This window comes from Brienomyrus brachyistius, chromosome 9 (genome assembly GCF_023856365.1).
Source record: "Brienomyrus brachyistius isolate T26 chromosome 9, BBRACH_0.4, whole genome shotgun sequence".
Classification (NCBI taxonomy): domain Eukaryota; kingdom Metazoa; phylum Chordata; class Actinopteri; order Osteoglossiformes; family Mormyridae; genus Brienomyrus; species Brienomyrus brachyistius.
Genome location: NC_064541.1, coordinates 10,704,148 through 10,723,495, shown reverse-complemented (window position 1 = coordinate 10,723,495; position 19,348 = coordinate 10,704,148). Strand labels below are relative to the sequence as shown.

The window sequence follows — 19,348 nt, the reverse complement described above, 5'->3', positions numbered from 1 at the left end:
TAATAGATAGTAAGTTCGGTGCCTGCATTCAGAAACATCAGCAGTTTTTCTAACAATTACTGAATGTTCTAAAGAGTGAAACTGTCCATCATTTTCTTACTGTTACACACACAGACACCAGTGCCATGCGACTGTACATTCTAGTCCTATGTGGCTCAAGTGCAGGGGGCATATTTATTAATGGGATGCTATGCTTTGCCGGCTAGCTAATGAGCTTGTCTGTCAGCTGCGCACTTCCTGATAGGCTAATGAGCTTGTCTGTCATCTGCGCACTTCCTGATTGGCTAATAAATTTGTCAGTCAGCTGATCCCCATGGGACTGGCTGGCCTTACACTAGGAAGGATAAGTGCACAGACTCTTAAGCATGGAGCACTTACGGAGTCTGGGTGGGGAGCAGTGGAGATGCCAGTTACACCTTATTGATATCTAACCAACTGACAAATGCCCCAGCCACCTTAAATCAGTCTTCGGATGAATTTGTAGCCTTTGTGTCCAGTGTAAAGATTCATCAATATAAAACAAGCAAACAATGTACACTGATACACACACACATATTGACACACACAGACACACCAGTGCAAACACAGGCATAAACCCATATTTTAGATTTGGTTATATTAGCTGCAAGATTTCTGTTTATCTTATACTGATTCTGTTTGTTGACATCACGCCACCACATGAAAACCAAGACCATCGAAACTCCAACTGCTTAAAATAAAAGTTAAAATTTGTTTTTGAATACTGTTCATAAAAGTCAAGAAAGACTGCAGTGGGCTAGGGTGATTCATTCATTAGGTTTATCTGTTTAGGGAATGATCAAACATGCCTGGAAATGCATACTGATTACTGATATCTAGCACTGCACATTTATTAATCTTAACATATTTCCCATTTAATGCTGTTGCAAGTAGACTGTTGATTGCGAGATGCCTCGTGTTTCACCATACTCTCTTCTCTGGTTGTTCTACGTCACTGCAAGGACCGTGCCAAGACAAACTCACTGCGAGCGTGATCCCACACGGTCAGCAAACCTCATTCTGGTGGGCTTTTCTTTATGGGTCTCAAGACACGTGCAATGAAGTCTATGGAGCTCAGGCTCCTTCTGCTCAACGCCAGGTACAGTAGCTCCAATCCTGCCCCCCAGTAACATACTGGCAGCTCTCCTCTGTGGGGACAGCAGGTGACCCACGGCCAGCCTGACATCCAGTCTGAAACACCACAGAAACAGAGCACCCCCCCCTGCCCCGTCCACTACTGAAGGTGTCGTAACGCCCAGAAGCCAACAGAAATCTCATTGAGCCCTGGGAAGTTTCTCATATTGAGCTGTGCCTTTCCATCTCTGCTGCTGACAACGTTACTGAAGTAGAGCTACACGAGGGTGGGGGACGGGGGGCTCCAATGCAGTGATGCACGGTTGCATTGTGTTGCCCTGGGACAGTAAACTGCAGCAAAACAAAGAAGTTCAGTGGTTTCTCAGCAAAGTTCTATTAACCTTCAAAACTACACCACTCTTGTAATTAATATCGCATGCTTGAAATGTGTGTCTTTACTGCAACCTAATTACCCTTCATACCTACAGTTTGCGTTCTTCCCTTTAATTCGGTCTGCCTGAATTGTGACAGAATGAGGGATTTCAGTATCTCCACACTAGCGGCTGATCACCCTTCATACATACAGTCTGTGCCCCTCCCTTTAAATCAGTCTGCTTGATATGTGGCATAGTTCCTTTCTGACACTGATAGAAAATCAGATCTTTCCTCAGCAGGTGAAGCACACAGCACCTGCACCACGCATCCTTCTAGAGAAGAGAACCACAGGCAGATTTATCTTTGCATCAGAGGCGATTCTAGGATGTGACCAATAGGGGGCCTCAGCCCCCTTGAGAAATATGGGGATACAAACTGTACATAAAAATACAGGAGAAATCACTAGGTTTTATTAAAAAATGCAACAACACTCAGGGGTGCGGAGATGAAATATAGGAGGCCTGAAGCTTCTAGAACAACCTATGGTTTCCATCAAAGATGGTGGTTATACAGTAAGCGTGGCAAAACCATTCGCTGACCTGTTTCTGTACTTGGGGCGGAAGGGCAATGCCGGGGCATTTATATCTACGCATGATAACCTCGTTAATATGTGTTAGCATGTTGAACGTGTTTCATGCAGTCATGTGTGCAGAACTTCGGGTTTCAGTACGTGTTTTATGCGTGTGTGTTTGACATGAGCATGCGCAGGTGCGTGCATGCGTGTGTGCGTGTGCTGCACTGTGTCTCACCTCCCGTCCGGCTGGGGCCCAGGCTGCTGGCCCTCCGAGGGTTGTTACCTGGGTTCCCAGGCTTCTTGGCCGCAGACAGTTTACCAGCTGCCTGAGAGGAAGAGGCCTCCTCCTGCGCCTCCTCATCCTCAAAGTTTTTGTCTGGATACAAGGAGAGAGACGACACCCGTTTGTACGAGGGGCCCGGGGACGCCTGGCCCCCCGAGGCCGGACAGGGGGCCTTCGCTGTCTATGGAACGCATGCTGTAGTGACCGCATGGCTTCGCACACAAACTGCTCACGGATACAGAGCATCGCACCTGTATCACTTTCAGGCAAGCAGTCTGCGTGCCTGAAATGTCCCTCGACTACAGCAGTAACGTATCATGCAAAATGATACTACTACAGCCCTTGTTGACCAAGGTAAGTAACGGATCAATGGAAACAGCTCCTCTAAAGGCCTTTGTAACACGTACCAGTAACGGATTTCCTTATTCTGTGAATATAAAGGCACAATAACACATACAAGTAGCGCATCAGGCCAAACTGCATGATAAAAACCCTGGTAACACATATGCGTAACATATTGGGCCAAACTGCACATTTAAAGGACTGGTATCACATGGCAAAGAACAATTTGGACCAAACTGCACACTTAATAGCCCAGAGTCACATACCACTAGTGTATTGGACCTTAATGTACATTTAAAGTTCCTCTACTGCATTCAAGAAGCATATCTGCAAACTGCACCTTTAATGGCCCTGAAAACATGTTTAAAACCTTTAAAAAATCTTTAACACATACAATTAAAATACTAGTCATAATAATAATATCAAAGTCCCCAGTAACACATAAAAGTAACATATCTGTCACAATCACACATTTAAATGTTCTGTAGCGCATTCCAGTAGCATGTCGACCAAAACAGCACCTTTAAATCTCTCTGTAACACACAGAGGAAGGTATTGGCCAAAATCCCACCATTAAAGGTTACCGTGACACATACAATCCACATATCTGTCAATCTCAATTGAGCTTTTGAAGGTCTCAGTAATATCCACACCCTGCATATCGGCCAATAATGTTGTTATATCACATGCAGTCACACACACGCACGAACGCTGAGTGGAACATGCAATCGAGTCACCTGAGGATCTAGACGTCTCTGTATATTTTATTCCTAAACTGTCTTAGCATATCAGCCCCTCCCCACCATTTAGAGACAATAACCACGTACGCACACACAAGTGTTTGCACGCACAAATGCAATCCCCAGTCACCTTGACAACCTCCCACATCGAGCTTATAGTCTGCAGTGGTCTCAAAACCTCCATGCAAAAAAAGCATCCCCTCCCACAAAGACATGGCCAGGTTGCCCCCAAACCCCACACCCTGCTCTGACTGCTATCTACGCTCAGCTGATTTGGGATCAGCTTGCCCTGCCCTACTGCTAACCCCTAATGCCGTAAGCTAAGCCGTGAGGCTGATCCAGAGTCAGCCGATGCAGACATGATGCACACGATGCACCTGCACTGCCCACACCCAGCCCAGCACTCACAGTCGCAGATCCTCTGGCAGATGAGACGCCTCATGCCTGGTTTTTAGGTAGGGTGGGGTTGATCCAGGCGCTGGTCAGCTGCCCCTGAGCCCCCTAGACTGGGCTACATGTCCAAGCCCAGCCCCGGAGAGAAGCCTGCCCAGTGCGCTCCTATACAGCCTCTGCTTCACAGATTCTCTGCCTCATCCGGCATTTTCTTTCTCTCACCCCCTCCTCTTTCTGTTTCTCTCTCTCCCTCACTCCCCCTCTCCCTCTGCTTCTGTCTATCTCTCTCTCACTCTGTCTCTGTCTCCCATTCAGCCCACGGAAGGCAGACGACCAATCAGGAGGCTGGTGACATCATGCTGCAGCCAGTGCTGTTTCAGAGCCGTGCAGCTCTGCCGCATACCAATGAGCAGGAGGCTCTGGGTGGAGCCGTCCAGGGTGCTATGACGCCATTGGACGGCTGCGCCGAGGCAACCTGCCTGTCAAATGCCGGAGAGACAGACAAAGACAAAGACTCCCAATGCACTGTGCTGTTGCAGCCTGGTGCACAAACGGCAGACACACCTACACACCGCGCATACGGATCACACACAGCGCATACATATTCAGCTGCACTCTCAGGCGTAAACATGCCAAGCTTAAAGACAACAAAAACAGAACACACAGGCATAGCGGCCACATAAACACACAGACAAACACACATGCAGCTCACACATATACATACAGACAACAAAATAAATTAGCATACACACCCAATTAAAACACTTAACACACGCAGTCAGACCAAACAAACAACATGCAGCAAATGACAGAAACACACACAAACGATAAACATGTAAAAAACACACACACTTATAAAATTGAGGTTATCCATATGGGGACCAGAACAACATCAAAAATAACAGGTTTTTATGACAATGTGGGGACATTTGATTCCCCCAACATAAGGTATACCTGGACCACACACACACACACACACACACACACACACACACACACACACAAACATAGCTATAACCAAGAACATCATCTAAAGCATCTAGTGGCTCAGAGACTGAGGAATGGTTCTGAGACCAAATGCCTTTAGGTTAGGATTTTTGCTGTATAAATGCCTCATTTTATTAAACCAGGCAAGGAAACCACTCATATGAGGGAACCAGGCCTCACTGAAAATGCTAAATGATAATTGGTGGATGGACTGGAATGGTGACATACTACCTAAAGGGACAACTTGCTCTCCTGGACTAAAGCGCACTAAAGCCCGTGACCAGACCCAAAGGCAATGAATTCCCCCAAACAGCAGTTTGTTGCTCTTCAGACTTTGGCCACATCCCACAGTCCAGCAACGGGTGACAGCCGCCAATTTCAGCTCGGTGCCAAACAACGTCCCGGCCCACTGAGACCGCGAGTGAGAGCTGGGAAGTCGTTCTTTAATTATTTGCACTACACTCCTTTCAACCATGACAATGTGGATCAGAACCACTTTGACCGCACTCACTCAGACTGAGTGGACCGAGTTTACTTGTATTGTTTAACCCCTTGCTGTTGCCTGTGAATTTATGTTACCTAATAGGAGTTGTGATCCTTGAGACTATAGTTGAAGTTATAGAACCACATCCACTTGTGTTTTTGACTGTGCACACCCATTTGAAACATAATTATCAAGACTGTGGGGACTTGTACTATGCTTGGATTCTGTTCTGCCTTTTCCATGATGCAAGCTCAACTGAACCATATTGATTTAGACCACCCAATAGAACCTCAGGATGTGGATGCACAGAAACCTAACCACAGGGGAGGAGCCAGGTCCACCTCCGCTAGGCCAAAGGCGCAGACTGTCACTATAGCAACAGTTTGGGCCCAGCTGGCCAAGCTATCAAGCCGCCCAGTGACTAAAGTAATCTTTATGGCGTGAAGGAACATCCTTATCAGCACCACCAGTAAATGAAACTGAAGACGTCAGTGATGAGACTGTTAACACGACGCCGTCTGCAGTAATTACTGCAGCCCAGCTAAAACACCACCTTGAGTATTTTATTCTCCATGCTACCTGCGATTCACGGCGATATATTCAAAGGGTTGCATTAGTGTATGTTTCTGTATCAGTGTAGATACCACCAGGAGTCATACAGGCATTCCACCTTAGAAGGAGAATTATACAAGCTGACAGGTGTAGGGGTTGGAAAGTCTACAGCACTAGCACCTATCCATCTATCTGTCCATTCATTCGCCCATCCCTACATCCATCCATCCATCCACCTACCCATACATCCATCCATCCACCCACCCATACATCATCCATCCACCCATCCATCCATCCATCCATCCATCCACGCTCTCACTGGTCAGTGTCACAGCACAAGGCTGCGATAAACCCTGGTTGGGATGAGCCTTCATGTAATTTCCTTCAAACAGAACAAAATTGCAAATGTAGGTTGGCATAAACATCTAAGTCATAAAATACGGCCAAGAGGCGACTCCAGGTCAAGGTAGAAAGAAACAAAATCACTTCAGCACCCTCTAGTGGTCTAGTGGTATATATACCCTATATATAGGGAGGCATGAGAAAGATATATTTGTCATTTAGAAAATATTCACATCCCACAATCATTAGCAATATTTTAAAATGCCAAACTTAGCCAGACAAAAAAAAGTTAAATTTCTACCTGTACACAGTGACTTACAACCTACAACTATAACCAAGCTTATGTATTGAGCAGCTGTTGGACAAACGTACCTGTTCCAAGCACCGCCAATGCTAGTTTCAGCAGCAGTGCTAACACTAGTATGGTAAAACGTGCAAATGTGTACGCTATTAGAGCGTTAATGCCCTCAGTTTGGCATTCCAGGTGGCAGATCGTTGCCAAGAGAGACACTGCAATGACACCCTTCATGATTCAGTGAAAAGAGGCACCTCTGTACATCACCAAGGTTTAAAATAAGAAAATGCAGCCAAATGATGGAATCTATGAAGTTTATCCCTGACTGCTGACCCACTTGAAGCACCTCCAGCAGAGAGAAGCCCCATGTAATCACATGGTGTCGGCCTCTGACTCCACCTAGTGCCAAGTGTGTGGAGTTGCAAGCCTACGGGCTCTGAATTGGTGATTTAGATATGGAAGTTCAATTGTTGGGATTCTTTTGCTCAGCTCCCGCCTCTGTTGGTATTGCAGTAGAAATCTGAATGTTTATGAGCTTTTTTCCAGCTTGCTGTGCAGTTTCTTCCATGCCTTTGGATCACCATCGGCTGCGACCTTTATTTCTTGTAGACGAACTACACAGGAGTTCATCCTTATACCAAGGCAGATGACAATCAGGGAGAACCTTCTCCTTACACTCCTTTGTTTCATGACATGTTGTTTATTTACCCTTTTTACATGCAAAACTATCACTCACAAAGTGACATCAGCAGAGAAAGATGAGGAATCACGGCAGGAAGTCTCAACACTGAAGAAGGTTATAAAATCATGAAGTTTAGATGCCGATCTTGGCGCACGTCACATTAACAGTGTCAGACGTTTCTCAAAGCTAGTATCAAACCTGCTACGTTTTCCAGCTGTCTTTATAACTGTAGTTATTTAGAGCTTAATATTCCCATTAAGGGTTCATCTGTCTAAGAATTGGAACAGTGCTAGTCATGTCCACTAGAGGGCAACACAAAGCTTGCTGAAAAATGGCCGAGCTATCCTCGCTGCAGTCAGGGATGAGGGTACATCTTACATTACTGTTGTGGCAAACAAAGATTACCACATGTGCTAACCACTGACCATAGAGGCACACAGTCACAACAATTAATAATCAATATGTATATAATATGTATAGACAGATTCCTGAATCTATAGGGAATATTATATATATCCAAACATAAACACATGCACAAGGAGTTTCAACCATTTTTAAGAATACATGATTTTTTCCCATACGTCTGCAGGGCAACAGTCAAATGAAATAAACATCACTGAGACACAATGCCCCCCCCCCCCCGTGTGGGAAGTGTGTTGATCCCTTAATTCTGCATGAGCCTCTTGGGCAGCCCCTCAAGGATGTGACAGGGCACAGAGGGTCACTGGATTATCCGGGGTGAATACAGTGCCCCCTATGTGCCTGGCATAAAGATTAAGAGTGGAAAGCAGAACACAGAATTATCCTGTTGCCCACAACGAGGACAGCACTCACAGGGTATGTTCCATATACTGCGCCCATAAGCCACCTGCATGGCTGGTATCCATCTGATTGCCCACCTCAGCAAAATCGGCCGAGTACTAAACAGAAATATGAGAAAAATGTGTTTCTGCAAGGGAAAATGACCCAGTTTAATCTTACTAGGAAAGTACCGCAGTCCTAGGACCACAAAACTGTTTTTATTCAGGAGCAGAAGAAGAAGTGTCCTGAGACTACTGGAATGTAGCCCTGTAATTATAGTAAGGAAGATGTTACACCACATGACCAGGGGACTGTCACCCTATCATTACAGCAGGGCTGCAAGAATAGTATGTCATGTGACCAGAGGAACGTTGCCATGATGTTACAATAAGGCTGTGAGAATGACATCACATGACTGTGGAAACATTGTCCTACGTTACAATAAGGCTGTGAGAATGATGTCATGTGACCGGGAAAACACTGTCCTATGTTACAATAAGGCTGTGAGAATGTTATGCTGCACATAAATGCAATGCTCAATTGCCCAGGGAATTTAACCTGTAATCTTTTGTCTAGGGATTCAGTCTGTTGTCGGCTATGAAAAAGCACTCCCCAAGCACACTGTGGCCCAAAGACTTAGCCGCAGATCTCAGTGAGAGATGGTATCGCGTTACACATCATCAGAGGGAGCCTTCACCCTCACACCCTCACACACACATTAGCGATTCCAAATGAGCTTTGAATCCCATGCACTGGAGCCCAGGAAATGTGGCAGTTAAATTAGACTGAAATACGCCTCAGAAAGTGAACCGTCTGCTTCGATCATAAAAGGAGACCTTGGAAAAGTCAGACATGGGTAGAGCCGCTTTGACTCACTGAATATTCTCAGCCTGTGACTGCATCCCCCCCCAGCTATAAGCTTTGAAGTCTCTCCCAGAACTGAAGGTGTTAGTCTGAAGCAGCACATACAGACATGCACACACACACACACACACACACACACAGAGGCCCTGGCATTAGCCACTGTCTTCCTTAGTTCCTCCAATATTCTTCAGAATCCTTAATCTATTCCCTAAAGGGCCATATTAGATTAAGTGCCACTTTCACCACAATGATGTCCAACTCCCCAAACGGTAGCTATGGAGGAGGTGACCTGTCATCTTTGCCAGAATCATGCATGTAGAGCAGACAGCAGAGTCTGACGGCACTGAGGAGTGAGGGAGCCGAGGAACACGGCCTTACAGACCATTATTATGTCAGGGTTTGCTGGATAATTGCAGAGGAGGTCAACAGAGTGAAAAAAAACATGCTGCTTTGTTTAAGAAACAGAGAAAGTCACTGCAGTAGAGTCATACATCAAAGACACCTACAGCAAAAAGGATCTAGCAGTAAGAGACGCCTACTGGATGAGATTTAAAGAAATGTAAGAGACTTGACACAGAATTACAAGAACTCCATTCGTAACCTTTGCTCTTCTAAACCAATGCACATTGCAAAACCCACACAAGCAGATGCAAGTCTACATACTACAAGGACGGTCCAGGCGTTTTGTAGAGTAGGACAAAATTTCTCAGCCATTTCCACGGGGAACCCCAGAAGGTCCTTGTTTTTGTTCCCTCCCGGGTCCCTGCCTGACAGTCCACAGGGCAAAAATGTGGATTGTCTGGGCGTCCCTGAGGACAGGGTTGAGAAACACTGGCACAGGAGACTGGGCTGGGTTAACAAATAAATAGCATTCAGTATGTATTCCATTGATGGAGTGGTTGTTTTCTGTGGTACTTATTGATGTTGAGTGGAGTTGGCTACACCCAACATGCAAAAGAGGTTCTCTGATTAGCCAACATGATTATTCACTGTGGCTAAACAAGTATGTACCAACCAGGCTGATTTTGTTTTAGAAAACCACAGCCACCTCAGAGAAGGGGATTGGGTGCCTACCCACCATACTAGTATATAAATTAATCCCAGAAATGCTGTTGAGTAACATCTTGTCAGTGTACTGCTCAGAATCTTGTGAAAAAACAAGTACTGTATATTACTTCATACACATAGCTGCACAGTCTCCCTTCATACATACAGCTGCATGGTCTCACTTCATATATTCATTCAGCTGCATGGTATCACTTCAGATTTAAGGCTGCATGATCTCATTTCATACATATGGCTACACAATCTGACTTCATACTTATGGCTGCATGTTCTCCGTTCATATATATAGCTGCATGGTCTCACTTCATACAAACTGCTGCACAGTCTGACTTTATATGTACAGCTGCAGTCTCACTTCATACATTAAACTGCACGGTATCACTTCACACATACAGCTGCACAGTTTCACTTCATACATACAGTTGCAGTCTCACTTCATACATACTGCTGCATAGTCTCCCTTCATATGTACTGTACAGCTGCAGTCTCACTTCATACATAAAGCTTCATGCATATAGAAAAATGGCCCTACTTTATACATGCAACTTTATGGTCTCACTTCATATATTTGGCTGCATGGTCTCACTTCATAAATATGGCGGCATGGTGTTGCTTCATACCTACAGCTCCATGGTTTCACATCATAAATAGGGCCGCATAGTCTCACTTCATACATACAGCTGTATGGTCTCACTTCATACATACTGCTGCACAGTCTCACTTCTTACTGTACATCTGGGTACACGGTCTCACTTTATACATATGGCTGCATGATCTTACTTCATACATATAGCTAGACAGTTTCACTTCATATATAAGCCAGCATGGTCTCACTTCATATATACGGCTGCACGTCTCATGTTATACATACCGCTGGACGGTTTCACTTTATATCTCTCATATTCAGACAAACACTACCAAAAAAGTTGCAGGTTTTAAAATGACATGATAGTTATTCTTTTCAGTTTTATCTAACTTTCTGATTGTTTATCTGGCATTTTACTTTGTGTATTCCCAGTAATATTTGAAACAGCAGCCCTGAAGTCACACATTATGACAGTGACAATATACGGTGTTACTCCGTGTGTGCCCGTTCACACGCAAGGAAGTGCACCAACACTTTCTTAAATTAATTCTCATAATGCACTTTGTTTTACAGTAGGGTGCCAAACACATGCAAATTGTTTTAGATATATGCTCAAAAAATAGTAACCAGCAGCTGTGGCACATGTAATGTTCAAGGTCAGATTGCCCAGTTGTCCCTGTGCACAAGCTCAGTGGCTATAAAAACTCCCACGTTTAGCTCATACAAATTAATTTTTTCCTTAGGAGCAACAGTCACTAGCCTGATTTATCACTATTGAAGGCATCCATATGTGACAAACTCCAGGATGCCACTGCCTGAACATGCCTGTAGAAATTACCTGAATGCATCTAACTACAGCAGGTTGGCAAGCTACAGTAATTCACAAGTTCTAGAGCACAGCCCTGCTATTTGCTAATTGCAAGATTTTTCAATCTTATGATAACATTCAGTGAGCAATATCTGATTTATTTGCATCTAGTCAAAGATGGTGATTTAAGAGTCTAAGCATGGTAATGAGGGTTCTTAAAATGACAGAAAAAAAATGAATTAAATGACATATTTTATTAAATATTTTAAGTATTTTAAATACATAAAATACAATCTTTCAAGTATTTTGTTACAAATTACATCAGATTTTTTTCCATCCAGCAAAATACTAAATACTTAAAAGTAATTTTAAATACATGTAATTGGAATACAGCCCATCTCTGGTCTCACTTCATACATATAGCTCGATGGTATCACTTCATATTTATGGTTTCCAGGGCTTTGCTACATATGTACAGCTGTGTAATCTTCAGTTAATGGGAGTGCAGAGAGGGCAGTGTGAGATTCCTCTCACTGCTCTTATGTAGGCTCGTGTTTGTATGCAAACGCTTGCCTTTGTCTGTTTGTGGGTCTCGGCAAGCCTCAACCCAAACATCTGAAGATGGAGCAAAAATACAGCAGATAAATGAGTAAATCATTCAGAGCAGCGGCCCAGCTTTCATAGGCTGGATCAGAGTTGCAGGTTGTTTCATCAGAAGGGATGTGAACCAAATCACTAGCATAAGCCCCCCCTCGCCCGCTCCCCCCCCCCCCCCCCCCCAAAACCTCCTCTCTCTCCCCACTGGGAAACTCCCCATCCCAGACTTCCCTGCCCATGTTATGTTTTCATGCCGTAGCAGGATATTAATGTCACATAGCAGGGTCACATAGCCTACATAGAGAGCATGTTTTGTGTGTTCAAGACGAGAGCAAAAGGAATTCAATTCATGGTCATTTTTTAAATATAAGGACTGGCACTTAGGGACAACACAGGTCTATTACAGAGAGTCACGGTATATCTGCATGCTCAGGGATATTCCAGAGAGTCATGGTATATCGGCATGCTCAGGGATACTCCAGAGAGTCATGGTATATCTGCATGCTCAGGGATACCCCAGAGAGTCACGGTATATCTGCATGCTCAGGGATACCCCAGAGAGTCACGTTATATCGGCATGCTCAGGGATACTCCAGAGAGTCATGGTATATCTGCATGCTCAGGGATACCCCAGAGAGTCTCGGTATATCTGCATGCTCAGGGATACCCCAGAGAGTCATGGTATATCGGCATGCTCAGGGATACTCCAGAGAGTCACAGTATATCTGCATGCTCAGGGATACTCCAGAGAGTCTCGGTATATCTGCATGCTCAGGGATACTCCAGAGAGTCTCGGTATATCTGCATGCTCAGGGATACTCCAGAGAGTCTCGGTATATCTGCATGCTCAGGGTTACTCCGGAATTACAGTATGTCTGCTAGCTCTGGAAGAGTTATGGTGTGTCTGAATGTATAGGGATACCCCAAGAGCCATGTTTTATATGCATGCTCAGGAATACTTCAGAGAGGGTGCATACATTCAGATGGATATTCCAGAGAGTCATAGCGCATTTGCATGCTCAGGAATACTCCGGAGAGGGTGTCTGCATTCCAAGCATACTCCCGATATTAAGTGTGTTTCCAAGTTCAGGGCTACTCAGGAGGTTCAGACTGTGTCTGCATGTTCAGGGATACTCTGGGGAGTATGTCTACATTTACAGGGATACTACAAAGAGCCACAATGAGATTATAACATGTCACAGTGTGACTACATGCATAGTGATACTACAAAGAGTCCCATTTGGACTGAATTCACAAGGACATTACAGAGAGTTTGAGTGTGACTATGCAGAGGAATACTGCCAAGCTGTGGATAGCTTCCGCCTACTAACATATGCCAAATTTCAGCTGATAAAAAGTTTTCTTAGCTGCAATTCCTCTCGGCCTCTCTACCCTGCACAACAATAACTCACTGAACCAAGGAAACAAAATGAGCTGTCTGAGAACAGCTAAGATCGCCAGTGTCATTCATTACCTCCTTTATGAGAATTTCTTCTTCAGGCCTGGAAGCTTTGCTGTCATGAACACACACTGTTTTCTTTTCACTGACCCAATTGACTTGGGTCAAGCCAATCTTTTTACAACAGACTGCAGGACAGGGCAAAAACCCTGTCTATTAATCGAAGATCTGCAGAACTGGCCCCCACCAACATCCTTTATATTCTTCTACATCCAGATGCTAAAATGGCTCAAATATCTGCAGCATTTGGTAGTCAAAACATCACCGGGATTCTTGGCATGATCTCCGCGTCAGATCACCAGAGCAGAGATCCCATAGCAGAAAGAGTTCTCTTTATGCAACCACCCGGCCATTCGGCGTGGAAAACCCGGAAATTAGCCTCGTCACAAAGGTTTCAGCATGCAGGACTTCCAGGCGAACCAGAAACAAATTAATCACCGCGGCGACAGGGCGCAAAGAAGAGGAGGGCTGACAGCACCGTCTAACAGTGACATAGAAAGTGACTGCAGGGCTACAGCCGCTATCGAGACAACGTGAGATACGCTGTTGTGACGCTAACATTGTGGGGGGAGCCATCGCGGCCCTTTTGGGACTTCTCTAGCTCGCTGGTGGTCTATGCCGCGCTGGTAAACGGATATTAACACACATCTTCCCCCAAAGACTCCCGGCACTGTCTCCTGGATAGAGAATCCTCTTTAATATGCGCGGCAGACACAGACACTTGAGGTGCACCCAAACATATATGCACATATGGGCACGCATATGGGGACGCACATGCAACCACAAACCACACACACATGGGAGCAAGCAGATATGCACAATCACATGTACAGGAAGAGTGCGCACGCATGAATACCCATGTACACACGTGTAGACAAGCAGACATTCATATAGACGTGACCAAGCAGAAATGCAATATGCATGTAGACAACCATATACACACATGTGAGGCTCACATGCACATACGTAGCACGCACGCACACATAGGGACGCTGTCCCTTTACTGTCCAAACCAGTAGCACAGCTCAGGAAGGTGCAAAGAGCATAATAACTGCTTGTGGGGGGGGGGAGGGGGGGGGCTTGATGAATGGGAGCTGTCTCCTTCAGCTGAGCCATTTCTAAGCCTGCACACGCACGCACAGACACACACACACACGCACGCCCCCCTCCCAGACTGAATCACTTACCCCATCCCTGGCGCCCCGCGGCCATGGCGACCGGAGCAGCAAGCGTCTGTCAGCCTGTCTGTCTCCTCTGTTCGTCGGGACTCAGTTGCCGGTAGGTACTCTGCGACCTGAGCCGATCTGTAGCTATCCCTGCATCTCCTCCCTCTCCTTCTCCCTCTGTCCCTCTTTCTCCCCCTCCCTCTCCCCCCCCACCTCACAAAGCAATGGGAGATGGCTGCTTCAAAATAAAAGTCCTTCATGCAACATGGTGCAGGTGTACCTGCCCTGTCCTCTGTTATCCAGTCTTCCTTGTATGCATGCTTGTGTGTATGCATGCTTGTGTGTATGCATGCTTGTGTGTATGCATGCTTGTGTATGTGCATGCTTGTGTGTGTGTGTCTGCACGCTGTGTTACCTTTGTGAGAACAAGGTAGAAAATATGAAAAAACAGTAAAACACACTTTTTTTACAGCTTAATTTTCTTTTCTTACAAAATATCAGTTTAATTTCAGCGTGTGGCTCAGTGGGCTAAGCCTGTGTGCCTGTAATCAGAAGATCGCAGGTTCAAACCCAGCCTCAGCCTGTGGGTCCTTGAGCAAGGCCCTTAACCCCCAGCTCCCTGGGCGCCGCTACGGGTGGCAGCCCTTCGCAGACAGCAGACTCTATGAAAAAAGAGCAAGTTGTGGGAGGCGTAAAGGCAATTTCCCTACGGGGATCAATAAAGTATCGACTGTTATTATTATTATTATTATTATTAATTTCAAATCAGTTTTAAATCCTCAGTTTAATATAGATTAGATTTGTGGGCTAGGAGTTAGAAATGATTAAATACAGAACAATGCATATGGAAGCTAGCAATGCAAGCACGTGTCTTTATGTATCTGTGTTCCCTGAATTGTACTGCAAGCAAGACCCTCTGTGCCTCTTTGCACATCTGAGTGTCCACCTCTCTGCATCCCTTACTGTGATATGCTGTGACATCAAAGAAAAACATGCCAAAGTATTTCAGCTGCAACACGTGTAGGTCTGAAGCAGGGGAAAGCATGAAAAATGAAACTGAAGCACGACAGGGAAACGAAAACAGCACAATGAAGACGGGCAGCGATATAGTTTGTGCCAAAGAAATACATTATAGCACACTGACAGAATGGAGGCTTCACTGACAGACTTGTTCAGAGATGAACACCTTATTCGTCTGCTGCTCCACAACAAACAACCAGCAGTAACTGAACGATTCTTTTGCCGAAGCCATATTGTACCACTACTCAACCACTGCTCAACAATCTCCAGGCTTTATTTTGGTCTTCGCTCAGAGTGTTCATTATTATTTCATATATTTCCTGAGCAAACAGCATTCTCAAATGATATTCTGTACCTTACATTTGAACAAGTTTTACCCATTCAAATACCTAGTGCTTTTGGTGACTCAGTGATGATTTCATTATTTTTTGGGGGGATGCTGCTGATGTAGATGTTATATAAGGATTCTCACCCTAGTGTTGGCCTTATTTTGGATTATGAGGCCAGTGTTTGTGTTGTTCTGTATTATTTAAGGTTCTGAGAGCAGTGATGATGTCATTGTAGATGCAGGGGCCAGTGTTGATGGATTAACATTATTAAGGCCTGAATTGCCTCTTCTTTTGATATCAGAAGCTAGTGCTGGTAATATTTTTGATTTAAGGAGAAATTGTTAGTGTTATTCTGTATTAACTGGCCAGTGTTTATGTTATCCTGGATTAACCAGCCAGTGTTGCTGTTATTCTGGATTAACCAGCTAGTGCTGGTGTTTCTTTTTATTTAAGGGTTCAGTCTTGGTTTTATTTTGTTTTAAGGGGCTAGTTTTGAGTTATTTTAATTTAAGAGGCCAATGTTGTTTGTTATTCTGTGTTATTTTGGGTTCTGAGAGCAGTGATGATGTCATTTTAGTTGTGCTGGCCTGTGTTGATGTTGTTTTGGATTATTAAGGCCAGAATTGCCTCTTCTTCTGATTTCTGAGGCCAGTGTTGATGATATTTTGGGTTTTCAGGCAGGGTTGCTGTGGTTCTGTATTGTTTTGGAGGTCAGTGCTGAGGTCTGAATTTTGAGGCTGGTATTGAGGTTGTTTTGGTTTGTCAAGCCCAAGTTGGTGTTATTTCGGATTGCGAGGCCAGGCTGCTGCCAGCAGCAAGACAGTGCCGGGCTCTGTGCGGCGCCTCGGTGACAGGCAGAGACTGACACGCTGCCCCCCTGCGCCACCAATGCAGCTGGCAAGGGTGGCAAGAGAGGCCTTTGTTACTGGAGAGGAACTAGAGCCAGGGGGGCTGGAAGGCCGAGGCGCTGTAAAGGAGACCCAGAGAAAGGCACGGGCTGTGGGATGGAATAGAAACCATGCAGAGATTTGCCCTCAGCGGTTTTCGGACACTGCAGCCCGAAAGGGAGAGCAGGCGAGTCAACTGGGCCTCTTCTATCCATAAGCTACACATTGCTGTTTACCACAATTACTCAACATCTGCAAGTAGAAAAATCCATCATTTTAACATGCATCTCACTGCTCTTCAAAATAATAATGCTAATCTGAGCGGTTTCTGCTGCAGCTCTGCATGCATAAGCATTTCCCATGATCTTTATGGCCTTCTGGTATGAAAGGGGGTTTCCTCTCCAGCCAGGGGCAGCTTGGGGCTGGTGTTGGGGGGGGGGAGTGACGTCTTATTCCACTTGAGTTGCTCTCTTTTGCCGTCACGCTGGCTTAATGCGATCGCAGGTTTGTGTGAGAGTCGGCTGCAGGCAGAGCTGGGAGCTCAAAGCCAGTCCTGTGCGTTGGTATGTAGGTCAAGTAGCTCCTGCTGCCCTTGGTTTGAGAGAACTTTTTTTTTTTTTGGTCAATGCACACCACTATTTCTCTGCTGATATTCAGTCTGGGTGGCAGTTAATTCAGGTTAACAGGTTACCCCTTTTCATTTAATAACATGTGATCTTATTTCCTGTTACACACTTTCGTTTCGGGAAGCCTCTGAGGCAAAGAACTGTGCTCCAAAGTACAATGGCAGTGCTTTTCTGGGATGCGACCCAAAGCCCTCCAGGTTGTTCCACAGAATGTGGACCCATAGTGCCCTTGCAGTGGACCCCGCGGCTGGTGACGATAGCGATGCCACCAGGCTAATCTCCATAGAGGTCGCCTGTCCACACAGCTCCATGCAAACATCCTGAAGCCTAAGTTCATGCAGGAATGCCAGTCACCCTCCCATGATGCACCTCCTTGACCCGAACCCCTCAGTCTGTTAAGAATCAGACAGTCCAGACATCAGGCTGTGCCTTCCCTTAAAACTTTAGCCATTCAAGCAACCATGGTGAGAATTCAACCAAACCAGACTTGGGTATAGATTTTACAGCCCCCTCTCCCCCCTCGCCACAACTGACACAACCTCCATGAAGCATCCTGGCATAGTCAGAATTTAAGTCAGTATTCTTTAAGGTATCCCAAAAACACACAAAGGCACGTAAACTGCATGAAAAGAATATAAAAACACTCCATCTTCACAAACAACTTAACGCTTATCCATACGCTGGCATATTTTGTTGATGAAATTCAGGTTAAGTGGTTCCTTCTGGGCACAAAAGCACATCCCGCATCCGATTTGAACCTACAGCCGATGCGCTGCAGCTCCAGTGAAGTTCGGCGGCTGTCCGCTGGCGCCCTTAACTGTCACAGCCAAACGCACGCCAGAGAGGACGGGAATCTTACCGTGACTGAGGCTTAGGGCCATGATGGCAGGGTTCAGCGCGTCATTGAACTTGTCGAGTGTCGCTTGTGATCTGAAAGCCAAACAGGACAAAAAGGTTTGAACGGGTTAAAAAACACATAAATATTTTCTACAGTTATCCAGTTACAATTCAAATCAGAGGTAATTCAGCATCTTCTCGGTGCTCCAGAAATATATATGTGTTTTTACCAGGTACATTGCTCTTCTGCTTGTCCGTATCTGTTGTTTGTATCCTCTATTGATTTGCTTCAGGAGCTCCTCCAGGAAGGCATGAAATCCTGCTGTGGGCAATTAAGCAGAGTCTTCTTCTACTCCTGAAATAGGAATTGAACTGGAACCATCTGTTTCCCAGGATGCGGTGCTGCGTCAGGCGGAGGTAGGAACTGTGACACTGCCGGCTCGCAGCCCTGACGTCTGTGTCCCGCCGGACTGCAGCGCACACACACATACACACGTTGCCAGCCCTGCCCGCTTTCCAGCCAGTCAGGGATCGTGGCTGTGGTCGCCACGGCAACGCATTGCCCTCTTTAACAACCAGTGGCCTACAGAATATATGTCAGGGGACTGACAGAGGACGCATCAGGCTGCATTGCTGTCTGTCCTCTGCAGGGTACCTTGTAACCTCAGAGTCTCCTCTCCTGCATCCAGCTCCCCCCCCCCCCCCCTTGGGGCTGTGAGCAGGAAGAACAGCACCATGCTGACTGGGCAGGTTACTGTCTGTCTGAGGTCCAGCTGTCACCGCACTACCAACAGTGCCACCTAGTGTTCTTCTTTGAAATACCATCCAAAAGGGAGCACGTTCTCACACTCGGAGATTAGGTATCTATATCTTTGTGGGGACTCTATTCATTCTAACCCTAACAATGGCAACCTTAACCCCTATCCAGCTCTAACCATAAGTAACCAAACAAAAATACAAGACTTCTGCCATTTTTAGTTTTTGATTGCATTCTCAGATTTTTATAAAAATGAGTTTTTGCAAAATAATGTCCCAAAAAAGATCAAAATAACAGGCTTATACAAACCAAACATATCTCCACAATTTAAATATACATGACCCACACACACACAAACACACACACACACACACAATTGCAAATAAACACTCATACATACATTCA

The 19,348-nt window shown here is 45.4% G+C and overlaps 1 protein-coding gene across 3 annotated transcripts in view; it reads right to left on the bottom strand.

The window, feature by feature from the left end:
- Positions 1–4,076, bottom strand: part of LOC125749208 (CLIP-associating protein 2-like) — a 36,925-nt gene extending 32,849 nt beyond the window's left edge. For all 3 annotated transcript variants that reach the window (XM_049026237.1, XM_049026238.1, XM_049026236.1), the window contains exons 1-2: positions 3,815–4,076; positions 2,277–2,417 (exon numbers count right to left, since the gene is read on the bottom strand). In XM_049026237.1, the coding sequence (XP_048882194.1) occupies positions 2,277–2,417; positions 3,815–3,848 (175 nt within the window). In that variant the 5' untranslated portion in view covers positions 3,849–4,076. The remainder of the gene's footprint in view (positions 1–2,276; positions 2,418–3,814) is intronic.
- Positions 4,077–19,348: the final 15,272 nt, after the last annotated feature.